The 16,451-nt window shown below is 37.5% G+C and overlaps 2 protein-coding genes across 2 annotated transcripts; one reads left to right on the forward strand and one right to left on the reverse strand.

The window, feature by feature from the left end:
- The first annotated feature begins 1,019 nt into the window (after nucleotides 1-1,019).
- Nucleotides 1,020-4,619, forward strand: LOC108972332 (sodium-independent sulfate anion transporter-like). The gene is made up of 5 exons (XM_018938871.1): nucleotides 1,020-1,511; nucleotides 2,583-3,366; nucleotides 3,426-3,728; nucleotides 3,801-3,946; nucleotides 4,020-4,619. The coding sequence occupies exons 1-5, from the start codon at nucleotides 1,182-1,184 to the stop codon at nucleotides 4,476-4,478; spliced, it is 2,022 nt and encodes a 673-aa protein (XP_018794416.1). The 5' UTR covers nucleotides 1,020-1,181; the 3' UTR covers nucleotides 4,479-4,619.
- Nucleotides 4,620-7,736: 3,117 nt separating this feature from the next.
- Nucleotides 7,737-11,171, reverse strand: LOC108972205 (sodium-independent sulfate anion transporter-like). Its single transcript, XM_018938728.1, has 5 exons — nucleotides 10,514-11,171; nucleotides 9,114-9,891; nucleotides 8,751-9,053; nucleotides 8,550-8,695; nucleotides 7,737-8,486 (listed from the first exon to the last, which is right to left on the reverse strand). Exons 1-5 carry the CDS (start codon nucleotides 10,874-10,876, stop codon nucleotides 8,145-8,147), a joined length of 1,932 nt encoding a protein of 643 aa, XP_018794273.1. The 5' UTR covers nucleotides 10,877-11,171; the 3' UTR covers nucleotides 7,737-8,144.
- Between the last annotated feature and the right edge of the window lie 5,280 nt (nucleotides 11,172-16,451).

The raw sequence follows: 16,451 nt of genomic DNA on the forward strand, positions 1-16,451 counted from the left end.
CTCTTTTCAATGAAGGTTTTAAAGGTGAGTATTTAAATCATCTATAAATATTTTAAGGGAATTAAAGTGAGTCAGTAATGGTAGTTGCATTCTAGTTAGGAAATCGATTAGTTTTATACAATGGCTTTAAATCCTTTATTATTATTTTATACTAACTTAACTTTAACAGTAAAAATTTTTTTTAGCAAAACAAGATGAAACGTTAACTTCGGTTGCACCAAAGCTAAATACCCTCACAGGTGGATTTATGTTAGTAACTACGTACTCAGTTTTTATGGAAGCTTTATGCTATAGTAATCCGATCTGAACAATTTCTTCAGAGATTACATTGTTGCCTTAGAAAATAATCTATACCAAATTTCGTGAATATATCTTGTTAAATGTGAAAGTTTTCCATACAAGAACTTGATTCCGATCGTTCAGTTTGTATGACTGCTATATGTTATAGTAGTCCGATATCGACAGTTCCGACAAATAAGCAGCTTGTTGAAGAGAAAATGACGTTTGCAAAATTTCAAAACGATATCTTAAAAACTGAGGGACTAGTTCGTATATATACAGACAGACGGACAGACGGACAGACAGACAGACGGACATGGCTAAATCGACTCAGCTGAACATACTGATCATTTATATATATACTTTTTAGGGTCTCCGACGCTTCCTTCTGGGTGTTACGAACTTCGTGACAAACTTAATATGCCCTTTTCAGGGTATAAAAAGTATTCTGTCTCTATCTTGATTGATATCTTTTTATAAATATTACTTTTAAATTTATTAGAAATTAGGATAATTATCCGAGGCGCTAATAAATGACAAACATTTTGGGTCAACTCGTTCAAAAATCTCTGATTACCTTAGCAATTTTTCTTGAGCAAACATACGCACACACGGATAAATAAACCCCCCGTTTTGTTGGTGGAGAAGTCGCTCTCACTTCACTTAAATAGGAGCACAATGCAAAATTTGCCATGAGTTTATTCAACTAGCTCTGCCAACTGTAGGCGTCAAAGGTTTGGAGCGCCAGTTTAAAACTTCACATTTTACTCTCTTTATGACACTCGGCGCGTGCGGACCTGAGCGATTAAATTTGAAAAGAGATGTCCACAAACCGAAAATAATTTCGCGATTTTAAAAAATTTAAGCAAAACAAAGTAAATCGTTCAAAACAAGTGAACACAATGTCAAGTGTAGAAACAGCAGAGGAGTTCAAAACACGCTCACAAGTCGACCAACCGTTCGAGACACAATTTAATGGCTCCACCGAATTCATACTTGTCACAGATCACCAAACACCTGAGAAGAAGCGGAACTTTGGAGAGTTCTGTACAACCGGGTTGAAGAAGGTCTTTCGAAAGAAGACACTTTACAAACGATTGCCGATCTTGAATTGGCTGCCACATTACAATCGTGACGATGCCATCGGTGATATCATTGCAGGCATAACTGTCGGCTTAACAGTCATACCGCAGGGCTTAGCATACTCGGGCGTCGCTGGCTTGCCAACACAGGTAGGTTTTTTCTAGTAGAAGTGTTTAGAGCGTTGTTGTTGCTATTGTAGCGGTATACTTTAAAGAACGCTGTCAAATAGGCAGTCTCTGACCGGATAAAAATAAATTTCATACCGGGCTGGTCCATAGAGTTATCGTACGTTTATCAACACGGCTTTAGTAATCTGTATCTTGCGTTGAATGATATCGGTTATACGATTTTGTATAAAAAAAAACTTCTCAGATAAAACCGTCTCGAATAACTCAGTATTGTTTAAGTTAACACTAAAGATGAACACCAGAGAATATTTTGAAGTTTGCCTTCAACAAAGACGAAAACGTAAGCTTGGCTGAAATGTGAATACTGTTTATGGTTCTCACACACAGCCAATAGCACGCAATTTAGGCTTCCTGGGTTCCGTTCTGGTCATTGTGACGACAAATATGCTACACTAAAATAATGGAAATCATCGTGTCCGACCATCCTGTAAACGCTGTTTCGATTGCCCAAAAGATAAAATAAGCCCGAGGTATGGAAGAAGAAGTATCAAGGAATTGGAAAAAATCGATGGATTTCTGAAGGGCATGGTTACTCGTGATGAAAGTGGGTAATTGCCTACTATGTCAAACGAAAACGGTATCGATAGAATTACAGAGAGACGAGAGCATTGCAGCACAGAGGTGGGTAAGTACCTACGCTGCAACGAATCCCATACCGTATGTGTGGTCATCATCAAAAGGGAGGACTCTCGTCAGAGGATTTTTTCGTTTTTATATAGTGGGTTTTTTTTGCGTGGCGGATCTCAAAAAGCAGGCCAAAACCCTGGCTAGGAATGTTTCATCTTCTCACTTTATCTCGCCTTAAAACGGATGATTTGTGGCTACCCAGACGATATTCGATCAAAGACCGGACCCTGCTAGAGACACATGTAAAATAATCGCCCTGAGAGCTTTCCGCACTTGCGTGAACTTCTATATATGGCTCTTTCCTCTATCAAAAATTACAATTTCGTAAAAATTTTATTATTAACTTGTAAACATAAATAAATTGCTTTCAAAAAATCTAACTTTAAAACTCTTTTGGTTCCATAGTACGGTCTTTACGGCGCCTTTATGGGATGCTTTGCTTATGTCATCTTCGGCACCTGCAAGGACAGCACAGTCGGTTCGACGGCCATCGCATCGCTTATGGTCTTCCAATTCGCCAAAGGTGTGTGGCAAAGAGCGGTCTTACTAACATTCCTCACCGGCATCATCGAAATACTCATGGCGCTCTTTCGGCTAAGTTTCATAATAGAGTTTGTATCAGGGCCGGTGAGTGCGGGTTTCACAAGCGCCATTGCGTTCATCATAACCACATCGCAAATAAAAGATATAATTGGTGTTAAAAATGCCAAAGGCGTAACATTTTTGGAGCGTTGGATCAGCATGATCAGTGACATAGAGAATATACGCATAGCAGATACGATTCTCGGTTGTAGCTGTGTTGTCATCTTGATGTTGATGCGCTCCTTAGGCGACATTAAGGTGGGTCCAAAAAATAATCGCCAATGGTATCATATTTTGGCGACCAAGCTATTGTGGTTCTTTGGCGTATCGCGAAATGCAACTCTGGTGATCGTTTGTGCTGCAACAAGCATGTACATGCAGGAGCGGGATATAAACTATTTCCGGTTGACAGGCTACATACCTGGTGGCTTGCCCGAATTTAGACTACCTCCTTTCTCCATTGAAGGAACACCGGGTAATGAAACCACCGGTGAGCCAGCAGTTGAAGCTGAGTCTTTCTTTGAGATGGTTAATAATTTGGGCTATGGTCTGATCATTGTGCCACTGGTTGCCTTAATGGAGAACATCGCCGCTTGTAAGGCTCTCGGTGAGTAAGAGTGCAAATCTCATTGACTTTTCTGTAATAATTTGATTTTGATTTTGTAGCGAAAGGAAAACCTATTGATACAGCCCAGGAGCTGATCGCTATGGGTGTTGCAAACGTGGCCAATTCATTTTTCCAAGGCTATCGGGCCAACGGCGGTCTCGCACGCTCGGCTGTCAATAAAGCCAGTGGCGTACGCACCCCCCTGGGCAACTTGTACATCGGCGCCATTGTGGTCTTCGCTCTGCTCTATCTAACTGACTTTTTCTACTATATTCCAAAAGCTGCATTGGCGTCCGTTATTATTTCGGCCGTGATCTTCCAAGTGCAGTACCAAGTGATTGTGCCAATGTGGCGCAGCAAGCGTAAGTTGAAATTCGTTTCGTTCTTAACGAAAAATGATTATTCCACTTTTTTCAATATTTTGTTGCTTTCAGGTACCGATTTGATTCCTTATTTTGTCGCCTTCATTGCTTGCTTGGTTATGCCGTTGGAGCTGGGAATTCTTGCGGCAATAGGCGTAAATCTTCTGTTTATTTTATATCACTCAGCGCGTCCGAAAGTGCGCTTGGAGACACTCGAGGTACTAACTGGCGGCTTACAATTAACAACTAAGCTAACTTTATATGTATATTAATATCTTTCCATGTTTCTAGACGCAGGAAGGCTTAAAATTCCTGAAACTCACACCGGATCGTTGCCTCATCTTTCCTTCAGTTGAGTTTGTACGTAACCTGGTGCTGAAGTTCGGCAACAAAACCACACTGCCGGTGGTCATCGACTGCACGTACATCTACGGCGCTGACTACACTGCCGCCAAGGTGATTTCTTCTCTGATCGAAGATTTCAAGCGACGTAACCAAAAAATTATTTTCTATAATTTGAAACCAAATGTTGTGCAAATCTTCGATGGTCTGAATATTAGCCTAACATTGTGCTACAACACTGATGCACTGACTCAGGCGCTGAGAGAGAATCAAAGTGACAAGGTGTCAAAACCTACTCTAGACAATTACGTAGAGGCTGGCATCAGAAGTAGCAATGCGACCTTAAATTCCACACTTACCATCGATGTGGCGTGTATTGAGAATTCTGAGAATGCAACCAAGTTGTAAATACTTTATTTCTTGCTCGTATGCGCACTTACCCGAATCCATATCCATTTGTAAATACGCATTTTATAAAGAAGCTCATTTCTAAACAAAACTGTTCCTACATACTATTCTATATACATATATACTATATGACATAAAAAATATAAAGCTCGAAATAAATACTGCTTCGAATATGCGTGTCCCACTTTTCCTTTTGAAGCGTTTTAGGTTAGATGGGAGCGAATGATTGATGAAAGATTTCATATACGATTTATTTGTATAAGATTGTGTCGATAGCATTTACATAATCATGAATATTGGTGATTTAACAACATAGAATTGTTTTACTTTGGAGAGTGCTTCCTCATACGAAACAGTTCATTCGTCAAAATATTTTTTTTTCTACCTTGGTATGACTGTCAATTACATCTGTGCCAAATTTGGCATCTATTTGACGCTTGTCTTTCTGAAGTACACAAAGTACATTCGGCGATTTGTACGATAAACGAAATTATTCAATTAAATTTTATGCGCGGAATCAAATATCAGGTGCTGAAACTTTTAGACTGTTCGAAATGACCTTCAGTGATAGGAGTTTGTCGCGATCAAGTATTTCTGATTAATAAGAATTATTCAAAATCGAGTGCGCGTTGACGACGAACCACGTTCGAGACGGCCATAAACCTCAACTGATGATCCCCACGTCTATAAAATAAGGGCATTGGGACTTGAGAATCGACGATTAACAGTAAGAGATCTTACTGGCATTGTTGGAATATCGGAAGAATCAGTGAAAAACATTTTGAAATATCATTTAGGCCTAAGAAAAGTGAAAGCACAAATGGTTTCACCCTCACAATTTCTGTGAAGCAATGCTTTCCGACTACCGGTATGTCATGAAATGTTCTATTATTAGCGATGAGTCTTGGATCTATACCTGCGACCCAGAAACATACGAATTTGCCGAATATGGTGGCAAAGGCGATCCGAAGCAGGGAAAACTACGGAAGTCAAAAACTAAGGTTTTCTTCGATTAAAGAGTTGTAGTGCACTCTGAATTCCTTTCGATCGGCTAAACTGTCAACAAAGAATACTGTTTGAGTGTTACGTCGTTTGCGCGAAGCTATTCATAAAAAGAGGGCCAAATTTTCTACCAATATCGTGCCGCAAACACCTTATTTGCTTGATTTAACCTCGTGTCATTTCTGGCTGCTCAGCAAACCCGTTTGAGTCAATTGAAGACATTAAAGTGTATCGCCACGTGCATTATTTTAAGAACTGTTTCGAAGTTAGCAAACCGTTTTAAGTGTATTGGGGCCAATAGAGATTATTTTAAGTGGGACAACATAGATTCTAAATTATGAACAAAATCTTATTATTTTTTGCCCACACCACCATAATTTAATTCTTGATTAAATTATAAAAGGTTGTGTGATAACCCTGAAACAGCAACTTGCAAAAAAATACATACATAATTTCAAAGTAAGTTATCTTGTTTTGCCTTTAAGATTCAAAAATAAATTTTCCAAAGATTTCAAACAATGAAAATGCGCTTTTTGAATGGCAACTTAATACGAATGTTTGGCAAATAACTCAAAACCATCAATATGTAAACTGAAAATTCATGAGAAAAAAAAATTGTGATTTTGACATTATATACAAACAGTTGTTTCGTAAGGGGAAGCAAGCTCCGAATCGACACAATCTTCTGTAATTGAATCATGAAATACTATATACCCATTTGAAGGAAAATAGTGGAGAATTTTAAAAATTGTGTTGCTGTTTTTAAGGGATTTTCAAATATTTTTCATTTAAAGGCAGCCAATTCTTATTTAAAAATTTGGTATTCATTTGACCAAAGCGGTCAGGGTGAAAAACATTTCATCGACTGTTTGCAGTGATGTGACTGTCAATTGGCATTGGCATTAATGGGAGCGTGAGTATGTGTACGCTGATTGCAATTATTTACTCTTACGCCCAAAAGTAGATTTAATATTATAATTTGATGGCAAACGGCCAAGCTTTTTTGTATAAAATTTTATACAAGTTATTGCTTTTTCCTAAAGCATACTTTTAGGCATATTGAACTTGTGAAATAGCTTCCAAACGATCTCGCTAATAATCAAGATCGGTCAGCGAGGATCGTTAACACGTAGAAATACTTTTTTCGTTAATAAGTCAAATGCTGTGCTCCTCTTTTAAGTCTCACCACTACGTCCCTGATAACTAAAACGATTTCAATTTTTCTCTTGATTATTTAATTATTCTTTGATTTTTTATGCTCTCCTGTGTATTTAAGTTTGGTGTAGCTTCCAAAGATGTGTATAAGAGACAGCATACACATATATATATATATTCATATTTGCAGTAGCAACAGCATAACCTGTCTCTTATACACATCTACTATATATATATATATATATATATATATTCATATTTTCACATAATCATACCTATATATTGTTCAAAATATTAGCAATCAATAAAAATGTATTTATGTATAAAATAGTAAAAATTGGATCACGTACCATTTTTAGCCTGAATTGAATAAACAGGTTTTGCTAAAACCCTTAATCAGTTATTGTTTATACTCATTGGTTGGTTCCTCAATTCACTAGTATAAAAACCACTAGCCGAAAGGGGCTAGGCTGCTCTCAATTAGTAAATATATGAGGCAGTCATATTATGATGCAAAATTATTATAATCGAAAATTATTATTTTTCAGCAGATTACCTTGTCTGATGACGAGCTGAAGCTCATGCAAACGTAAGTGCACGCAAAAGAAGTCGCTCATGAAATAAATGACAATTTATTAACATCAATTTGACAGATTCACCGCTCATTGACAAAAGAATATATTTAAGCTAAGAGTTATCAAGATTATCAAGTTTGATTAAGCAATACAATGAGCAATGAAATGCGCAGCCACACGAGGCAGCTATTTGTTGTCACAATTTGATGGTCACATTGGCAGAAATTACCTTCGCTTAACACCTCTGAAAGCGATCATCAGAGTACATAAATGAGTATAAACATAAATTAATTCTTCCCAAGCGGGGATCATGAAAGAATTGCGTGAATTCGCCACAATATTCATGGCGTAATGAAAGACATTTCACATTTCACATTTTCATATTTATTTATTTATTTTATATATTTTATTTTTTATATTTAAGATCGTTTTATTTTACTTAAATAATTAACTTGTTATAAATATGTATAATTACGGTTTAATTGTAATGTTTTCAAAGTAAATACTAATTATAAGATGAGGTATGTATTACAGAACACATTATAAAAATAATGACAATTTAATTAAATTAGAAATTTTATATATTTTAAGCATGCATCGAAAAGCTTCGATAATTAGCTTTCAAAATATTTGCAGAAATATAATTCCAAGTTTATCATCTAAAGGTCTGATAAATATTATATTCCGCGTACAGAGAAATTAAAGAAAAATGAGAGCAAATATTTTTAAACCATAATGGTGTATTATTACATAATGCGTTGCTGTTATTGTAACGGGTATCTAATCCCCGTTAGTATGATAAATATTACATAATGCACCGTAAGTACTCATACCAGCAACCGAGTGCCGTTCACCTCTTCCATAATACTTTCGTCGGTTTACATTTCCATTCCGCATGCTTGGCAACTGAATATTCACACGATTTGTTCTTTACTCAGGACTTCGCTTCCAATTCTTTGCCTGTGAGCACCATTTCCAGATGTTCAGCATCGTAGATAACAATTAGCCCCTTGTTGAGACCCTCGAACACCTGCGCTACACGCGCTTGCAGATTGTAGAAGTAGAGTTTTTGGTTGCGAGTCTCGAAGTCTTTGATTAGCATGGAGACGACCTTGGCGGCCGTGAAATCCGCGCCATAAATGTAGGTGCAATCGATGACCACCGGCAGTGTCGATTTGCGACCGTGCTTATTGATCACGTTGCGCACGAACTCCACCGATGGGAAGATGAGGCAGCGATCAGGTGTGAGCATGAGATACTTGATACCATTCGAGGCCTGTAGGCGGGAGAGAATTGATTATACATGTATTTGCAATCGCTGCAGATTAAATGGACTCACTTCTAAAGTTTCAATACGTAGCTTGGGACGCGCTGCGCTGTACAAAATGAACACCACGTTGATAGTCATGCCGACCAGTATGCCTATCTGTATGGGTAGTACAATGCAGGCAATGAATGCACCCAGGCCGGGAATGAGATCGGTTCCTGAAAACATTTGGAAGTGTTAACGGGAAAGGGAAATGTGTTTTTAAGGTCTTACTTTTGCTGTGCCACATCGGCTTGACTACGCGATATTGCAACATGAAAATCGTCGCCGAGACAATGATGGCCGCCAGAGCAGCTTTCGGCACGTAGTAGAAGGCAGGCGTAAAATAAAGTAGTGCGAATATAACAATTACACCAGTGTAGAGATTGGACATCTGCGTTCGCACCCCACTGGCGTTCAAGACAGCACCACGCGCCAAGGGACCATTGCCACGGAAACCCTGTGCGAAAGATGTGCCCACATTGCAAAGACCAATAGCAATGAGCTCTTGGTTGGCGTCGCAAGGTTTGCCGTCCGCTGCGGATTCAAGCGGAAAATATGTATGCCTGCTTATAAAAATTAAGAACTCTCACTTACCAAACGCCTGAATGAGGGCTGTTGTTTCCAGCAGCGAGACCAGCGGAATTACGATCAAACCAGCGCCCAAACTGGAAACCATATCTAGAAAGGTCTCATTCATCTCAACAAACTCACCATTTGTGGTATTTGTGTAAGTAGTCGCTGAGAATGCTGGTATCTTAAACTCGGGCAAACCACTGGGCACATAACCCACCATACGGAATATGTCATTACCGGATTGCAGTAAATGGTAGCCCAGCATCCCCACCAGAACCACAAGCACGGCATTGCGCGAGGTGCCAATCAACCAGATGGTCTTTTGCAGTACACGCTGCCAGCTTTTCTTGCCCTCTTTAGGTCCAATTTCGATAAAAGTCATGGCACGCATGGAGAGTAGCAGGAAAACAGCACTCACACCCAGCGCGGAATCATTCCAGCTAATGTTGCGAAAATCCTTGACAATAGAAACCCACATGTCCACCAACGTGTCGCCGGCTGTGTCGACGACGAGCAAATCCTTCAGCTGCGAGGTAAATATGATCAATGAGGCGGCACTGGTAAAGCCCGCACTAACCGGTCCGGATACAAAATCAATGAGAAAACCTAACTTCAGTAAGCCCATCAGCACTTCAATTATGCCCGTTAGAAATGTAAGCAATATCGTCTTCACCAAATCGCCGTGCCCAATTTGAAATGTGAGCAGCGCGGCAATGGCCGTAGGCCCAACCGGTACGTCTTTGCTAGTGCCGAAAAGCACATAGATGAAGCAGCCCATGAAGCAACTGTACAAGCCATACTATGAGTGAGACACAAAGTGGTACGGAGTTAGTATTGAGTAGCAGACTGGTTTCAGCTGTCAATATTTAAATATTGAAAGATATCAAAAATGCATAAACATGAAAGTGGTACGGGTTTTTTAATTTTATTCTTATTTCATGAAATTATTTTATTGGTGTATATTTAAATAAACTCAAATTCTTTTTCTAGGGGAAAAAACTATCAAAAAAAAAAAAAATATTGATTGCGTTAAACTCGATTTGACCACAGATGATGGTGAGGAGAGAAGATCCATTGCCCATTGCCATCGGAATTCATACGAAAAGCTGGTTTCCAAAGACAATCGCTCTTAAATAGGCTTGAAAAATAATTTTGAGCCTTTAAGATTAAAAAGTTGTAACTTTTTCGATTGTGAAATATAACGTCATCTTAAAGGTCATGATGCGCGGAGAAAATTACATTTTGAAACACACTGTACACTTTACACTATACCAACCTATTTTCTTATGCACAAATGTATACATTTTTTAAATATTTTCAAGAGTTTGATTTTGACGGCCTTTTCAGGTAATCTTAGTGCCCATAATTGTTCACAGTCACTTCAAAAATAATCGACGTAGAACTGGAGTCCATATACTCACTTGCAATTCCAAGCCCGTTATGCCTGCAAATGCAAGACCTTGTGGTATGACAGTTAAGCCGACGGTAATACCGGCCACCAAATCACCCACAAAATCATTGCGATCATATTTTGGTAACCACTCTAAGATGGGCATTCGCTTGTACAGAGTCTTTTTACGAAACACATTCGCAGCACTATCCTTCAGCCAATCGCCAGTAGCCGAGCAGCAGTCTCGTTGCTCCTTCACTTCCGCTTCGTCGACAATGCAGTCCGAAGAGCCTGTGTAGAGGCCGCCCGGCGGTATGTCTAAAGTTACATCGGAACCATAATTATCACAACCTTCTAAGGTGCGTGTTCTCCCGCTTGAATTAACTGTGCACATTTTAATTAACTGTATCTAATTTCAATAACTGACTTTTTATTTTATTCTCGGAACTGCTTTTTCGGTTTCGTTTTATTGAGAATACCTTTACTGGCGAAATTGCATATTTACATGCACGTCCAATAATCACTTTACACTTTAATGACTAAATAGCCGTTAAATGAAAATATTATTCCGCAACTACACCCGTCACCCCAACACTCGAGTGAGCATCGGTGCTGAGTTGGAGCTTGTTAATGGCGGAAATATCTAAAACTCGGACTTAGCGAGGTTTGCGAGGTCTCGAACTGTACGTGCCGCCGTCCCATACGCGAATGCTGTAGCTTTAGAAGTTTAGGTGGCTGGTAAGCAAAGGTGTGCGCGTGTAAGCGTGGGTTTCGCTGTATGATAATGGTTTAACTTATATTGAGATGTTTCGTCGTACTTTCTTGCGGATGAAATAATTTGCGCCGCTTTCAATGGTAATGACAGACAAACGGCATTATTAGCTAGTGGTTTCTTGTTTGTTGTATTGATCGAGTTGAGCGACCGAATAGATATTTAATAATATTAAGAACAGCTTGTGTCTATCAGTGGGTAAATATGCGTCAATGGTTCGGTGAGACAGGAAAATAATATCAAGAGGTTAAATTCATCATTTAAGCCAAACTTCAAAGTAGATTTGGCCATAGCAAGCATAAAATACGCGTTTTAGTAGGAAATACTAATCTGTTGAATATGGTAGTGGGGCTTATCGGGGATAAGATCTGCTCAAAACTGGACTAAGCCTGAGATGTAATTAATAACCGATCATTTTTTAGAAATGATTATAGTTATTCTCACTAAAATTTTAAAACTAATCACATCATGTAAACCGTTATTTAATGAAAATTATACATTTTCTCTTGGTTTCGTTAAATAATTTTGCATGTCTAGCGAATTGATCCCAAATGAAGTTCCGCCTAAAGTTTGCTATAAATAAATGTCCGCGTTCACAAAATAAATATTCTCATTAATATGCAATAGCTATTTGTATTCGTGGAATTTTAACATCTCCTTATCGGTTAATGTGTGTAAGCAATCGCACATTTAACAAGTAAGGAAGTTCCAAGTTCGGCTGGAATTGTATACAACTGCAACTTGCAGGAATCAAAGCCAGGGGTCCAGGGCAACTTTTCATACGATGTTATCCATTTAACGCACAAAGAGGAACCGTTATTAGAAAACCGAGCTCGGAAAGAGTTAAGTTAACCGAAGTTTGAAAATAGTTTTCTTGGGTATGTGTGGGCTAAGGGAAATATTGACTTGATTCAACTTATTTTTACACATAGACATATTATTTTTCTCCCCGAATTAATAGAATATGGTTTCAGAGGCACTATTCGTGCAAAGTTTTATCCCGATACATGTATTTGTGCTTGATTTCCATACTTGAAAGTGAAAGAGTCAGACGGATGGCTCTTGTAAAGTCCTTTCATATCATCTCTGGCGTATTTCTTTATTGCGCAATTAGTAGTATTTAGCGGTATTGTTATAAAAGGAGTAGGAGGGGTTAACAACCAATTTCATTAGTTTTCACAGTGTCAATAGGGGTACTTAAGTGATTTGTCGTGATTAAATTTGGTTGTTTTAACTTAAGTAGTTTAGAAGATAAGTAAATTCCCTCCCTCTCCTACTTTTTCAAAATTGTAGACAGACAGATGCCCCTTGCTACAGCGATGTTCTGTGCCAGTTCTCTATCTTATTTTAGTGCTTACTTATGACACTTTATAGGTTTTCGTTTTGTGGCGATTTGTGGGCATGGAAATCGTTCGATTACGCCCATCTACGAACTCGTCATCTATTTTTTGCCTAGGAACACTTAGGAGACCTTTCATTAAGATATCTTAGTTTTTACGCGAGTTATCGCTTGCACAGATAGGCGGACAGACAGACTGCCACTAGGATTTGAAGTTGTTTCATCATCCTGATCAGTATATATTCATGTATGTATATAACCCTAAATCTATCTCGGTTATTGCTAGGTGATACAAACAACCGTTAGGTGAACAAAACTATTATACTCTGTAGCAACATGTTGCAAGAGTATAACAAGTGCGCAATGTCTCAATAACACACACAGGCTTACAAAACTGCAAAGAGAGACAACGTTTACTCTTTAGGTAGCTCAGATTCAAAAATGCTAATTGATGAAAAAATATTTTTGTAAAATAATAGAGAAATCACAGAGCTGCAATAACAGTTGGGAGGCACTCAAATGCCAAAATAAGGAGGAATAAGGTCATACGGAGACAGTTCTATACTCTAGTTATCTGGGTATTTAAGTGACCCTTTAAAGTTTTTTAGACGCATTCATCGCAATTGTTTCAAACTGAAAGCGAGGAAAAGTAACTTAATGAAGAACTAAGGCAGTTTTATTCTCCCATATAGGCACTCGGCTGCGCTTACCATACATCCAAGTACGCGTGCTCGCAATCCCGAGTGGGTAAATAATTACGGCTGTCGTCAGCGAAATAAATGAGTAACAACATGCGACCAGTGCATGCCAGTCATGTTGCTGTTGTTTGTGACATTTTTGGGGAAGCCGTTTGTTGTGAATGTGAAGATGAGACGGAAGCTACAAGCTTTTAAATGTCGCGAGATCTGGTGTCTTGGTGCTGTGACAATGCTAGAAACCGCACAGCGAAGAAACAAGATATTTTGATTAAATTTATTAAATTTATGCATTTACTGCTTTTTGTGTTGAAGTGCTTAGATACCCTCTAGCATTTTGTCGAAGTATAGACTGTGACTAGCTCACGTGCTGTCTAGTCGTGAGCTCTACTCACATGTACCCTTTTGTGGTTATAAGTACATACATACGTGTTTAAATATGATTATTTAGTAAGCGGAATACAATATTTAAATGCATAATTACTCGACCATAAAACTAGCTAAAACTTGATTTATTTCTAATACCCGAGTCAATTCGTTGAACCAGTAAGGTAGAACTAAGTTCAGGCAGACGTGAAATCCTCATGAAAATCATAAGCACCAATGTTAGGCATATACAGAATTACATTTTACTAGATGCGATCATATCAAATATTATTCGATTTTATTCTTACATTAACCTGGATAAGCAAGTATTGCTTTCGATCCGCAATACCTTTTTTATAGTCAACCAGAAATGGGTGCATTCATTATAATTCACAAATGTGACCACTTTGAGAAATGTTTATGTACATACATAATTATGTACTTGTTTCGATTATTCCATGATAAACATAACCATTACTGCTGTACAAAATACTATCGTATAAATCGAAATAGATATATCGTAAAATGAACTGATTTACAAGCGAAATAATTCAATTAAAAGTCATTGAAACGTTCTGAGTTAAAATAAATTTTTTATCGTATTTTGAAGTCCTAATGATTGTTCTGTCATAAAAATGCCTGCAATTTAATTTGTAGCGGCCTCCGAATACAGGTTTTTGCCATGGGGAAGATTTTTCTGCTTAAACTTATCTCAAATTCAAAATACGGAAAATTGTATGATAACTATTGATCAATACAGGCAATGATCAAAGGCTTATAAAATTATGGATTTTTGACAAAATAACAGCTTCCAAACAAAAAATCTTTTTTTTGGCAATATTTACACAAAAGAGAGTTTAAAAAAAACAAATTATTATCAGAAATCCTTATTCCTTCTTATCATTATCTGACAAACATATATTATCTAAGAAAACAGTGTAAAAACTTCAACTCGGTCGGATCTGAAGAAATTTTCATTACTGACTCTTAAAACAGCCCTGGAGAAAACATTGGCAAGCCTAATTAACCCTACGCGAAGGAAAAATTAAATGTATTAATTATTTTTCAAAACTTAAGATACATGTAATATAATAATATGTTTAAATTTATGTAAAAATTATATTTTATAGTTCTTCATCGTGTGGTATCTTTCAAAGCAGTCTCCAATATGTAGCCCTGGTTTTCGAGGACATGTGTCACAAAAATAGTTCCTTTGGCGTCTTCCGCCTGAGATTTTTCTGTTTGAACATACAGAAAAATCTTTACTTTTTACATCTTCACAGTGACGCAATATATGGAATTTGCCATTTAGCCTTTCCTCTGTATCTGAGGACGATGGTCTTCCTGGTTTTGAAAATATTTCATCACGAAAATCACCTATAAGTGGTTCCATCAATTTTCTGACAAACATAAGGCATCTTGCTTACTCTTGTTGCTGACTCCTTATCTAATATGAATGTATGCACTGATTGCGATTATCTCTAATCCCCAAAAAAACATTTTTGTTTAAACCATTTACGTGATTTTCTCATAAAACAATATGAACTTTCGATCGGCCTTATCGACAACTCCCATATTCAAATTGCAGTTTATGATAACTTTTGGTTTGATAATGCTGTGCTACCTCCTTTTACTGTTCTTTGAATAGTTTTCATACTTGAGGATCGTAGCTGCTTAAAATTGTAACTATTCTCTTATCCTTCCACGCTAATAGTGAAAAATCACCTGATCGATACGACTGGAATGGTTAAAAAGCTTTGGTGGCTAAGAGCAGACATGCCGTCGCAAAGGGTTATTGGTAAATGCTAAACGAAAAGCAAGACACAAGCTGATGATTTATTGAGTACACGCCTCATATGTAATGTTTACAGTAGTAGCGCAGTTTACTGTTATTTTTAGCACGCTTCATGAAAATATTTATTTTCAAAATTAAGCAGATATATTTTTAGGCGCCTTAGTTAACGATTGTTTCAATTTGAAATTATACTTTTCTATAATGATATATGCATAGCTTTCAAAACAGTTGGCATATTTAAGCAAGCAATTTCGTGTGAGTAAATAAAATAAAGTTTGTTTAATAATAATATCTCTCATTTTCTGTATTCAAGGTTACTTGAAGACAACGACCCAAATAGTGAGCATATATTTTGAAAATTGGGAAAATTATTCAATTGCACCTATGTCAACAGCGGTAATAAAGTCTGCAGTTGTTAAGCGTTGAGAATTTCTTATAGCTATTGTGCAGTTAATATATATTGTATAATAAGAATTTCGTATGCATATATTTAATTAAGAAATGGGTTCTTGATCGACATTGACATTGCTGCGATCTAGTCAAGTGATTTCGGGACATTCACTCCAATAAAATTTCTTTGTTTAAGTTGAATACCTGCTTACCCCCAAGCACTTTTGTTTTCGCTTTCTTTTGTGCAAAATAATTGTTACCTCATTATGGTATATGGCAACATGGTGCAAATGTTCCATGACACCTTGCAAAAATCTAACAATATTAAAAAGATAAGAGATTAAAAATTTGGCATCCAGGGGTGATCCGTTTTGATGTTCCCTACTTTTTTAAAGAAAAACGACAGACAATTCATATTTAATGGGAAATGCTTATTATCATTCGAAAGAACATTCTTTGGCATTTATTTTTCGAAGATTACCTCTATGTCGTTGATGGTCAATTCGTTGAGTCCAATTTACGATGACTCGTTCGAACATTTTGACTGGTAAATGGCGGAAGATCCGCGTGATGGTTTGCTCCACGATCCAAATTGAAGTGGGATTGTCCGCA

This window comes from Bactrocera latifrons, unplaced genomic scaffold (assembly GCF_001853355.1).
Source record: "Bactrocera latifrons isolate USDA-ARS-PBARC rearing strain unplaced genomic scaffold, ASM185335v1 scaffold_11, whole genome shotgun sequence".
Taxonomy (NCBI): Eukaryota; Metazoa; Arthropoda; class Insecta; order Diptera; family Tephritidae; genus Bactrocera; species Bactrocera latifrons.

Excerpts from the sequence above, each read along its gene's own strand:
- LOC108972205 (XM_018938728.1), bottom strand. The coding sequence starts at position 10,876 with ATGTGCACAGTTAATTCAAGCGGGAGAACACGCACCTTAGAAGGTTGT. Across the intron at positions 9,892-10,513 it reads TAACGGGCTTGGAATTGCAA|TATGGCTTGTACAGTTGCTT; the intron begins GTGAGTATATGG and ends TCTCACTCATAG. Across the intron at positions 8,696-8,750 it reads GCCGATGTGGCACAGCAAAA|GAACCGATCTCATTCCCGGC; the intron begins GTAAGACCTTAA and ends AAATGTTTTCAG.
- LOC108972332 (XM_018938871.1), top strand. The coding sequence starts at position 1,182 with ATGTCAAGTGTAGAAACAGCAGAGGAGTTCAAAACACGCTCACAAGTC. Across the intron at positions 1,512-2,582 it reads TCGCTGGCTTGCCAACACAG|TACGGTCTTTACGGCGCCTT; the intron begins GTAGGTTTTTTC and ends TTGGTTCCATAG. Across the intron at positions 3,947-4,019 it reads TGCGCTTGGAGACACTCGAG|ACGCAGGAAGGCTTAAAATT; the intron begins GTACTAACTGGC and ends CCATGTTTCTAG.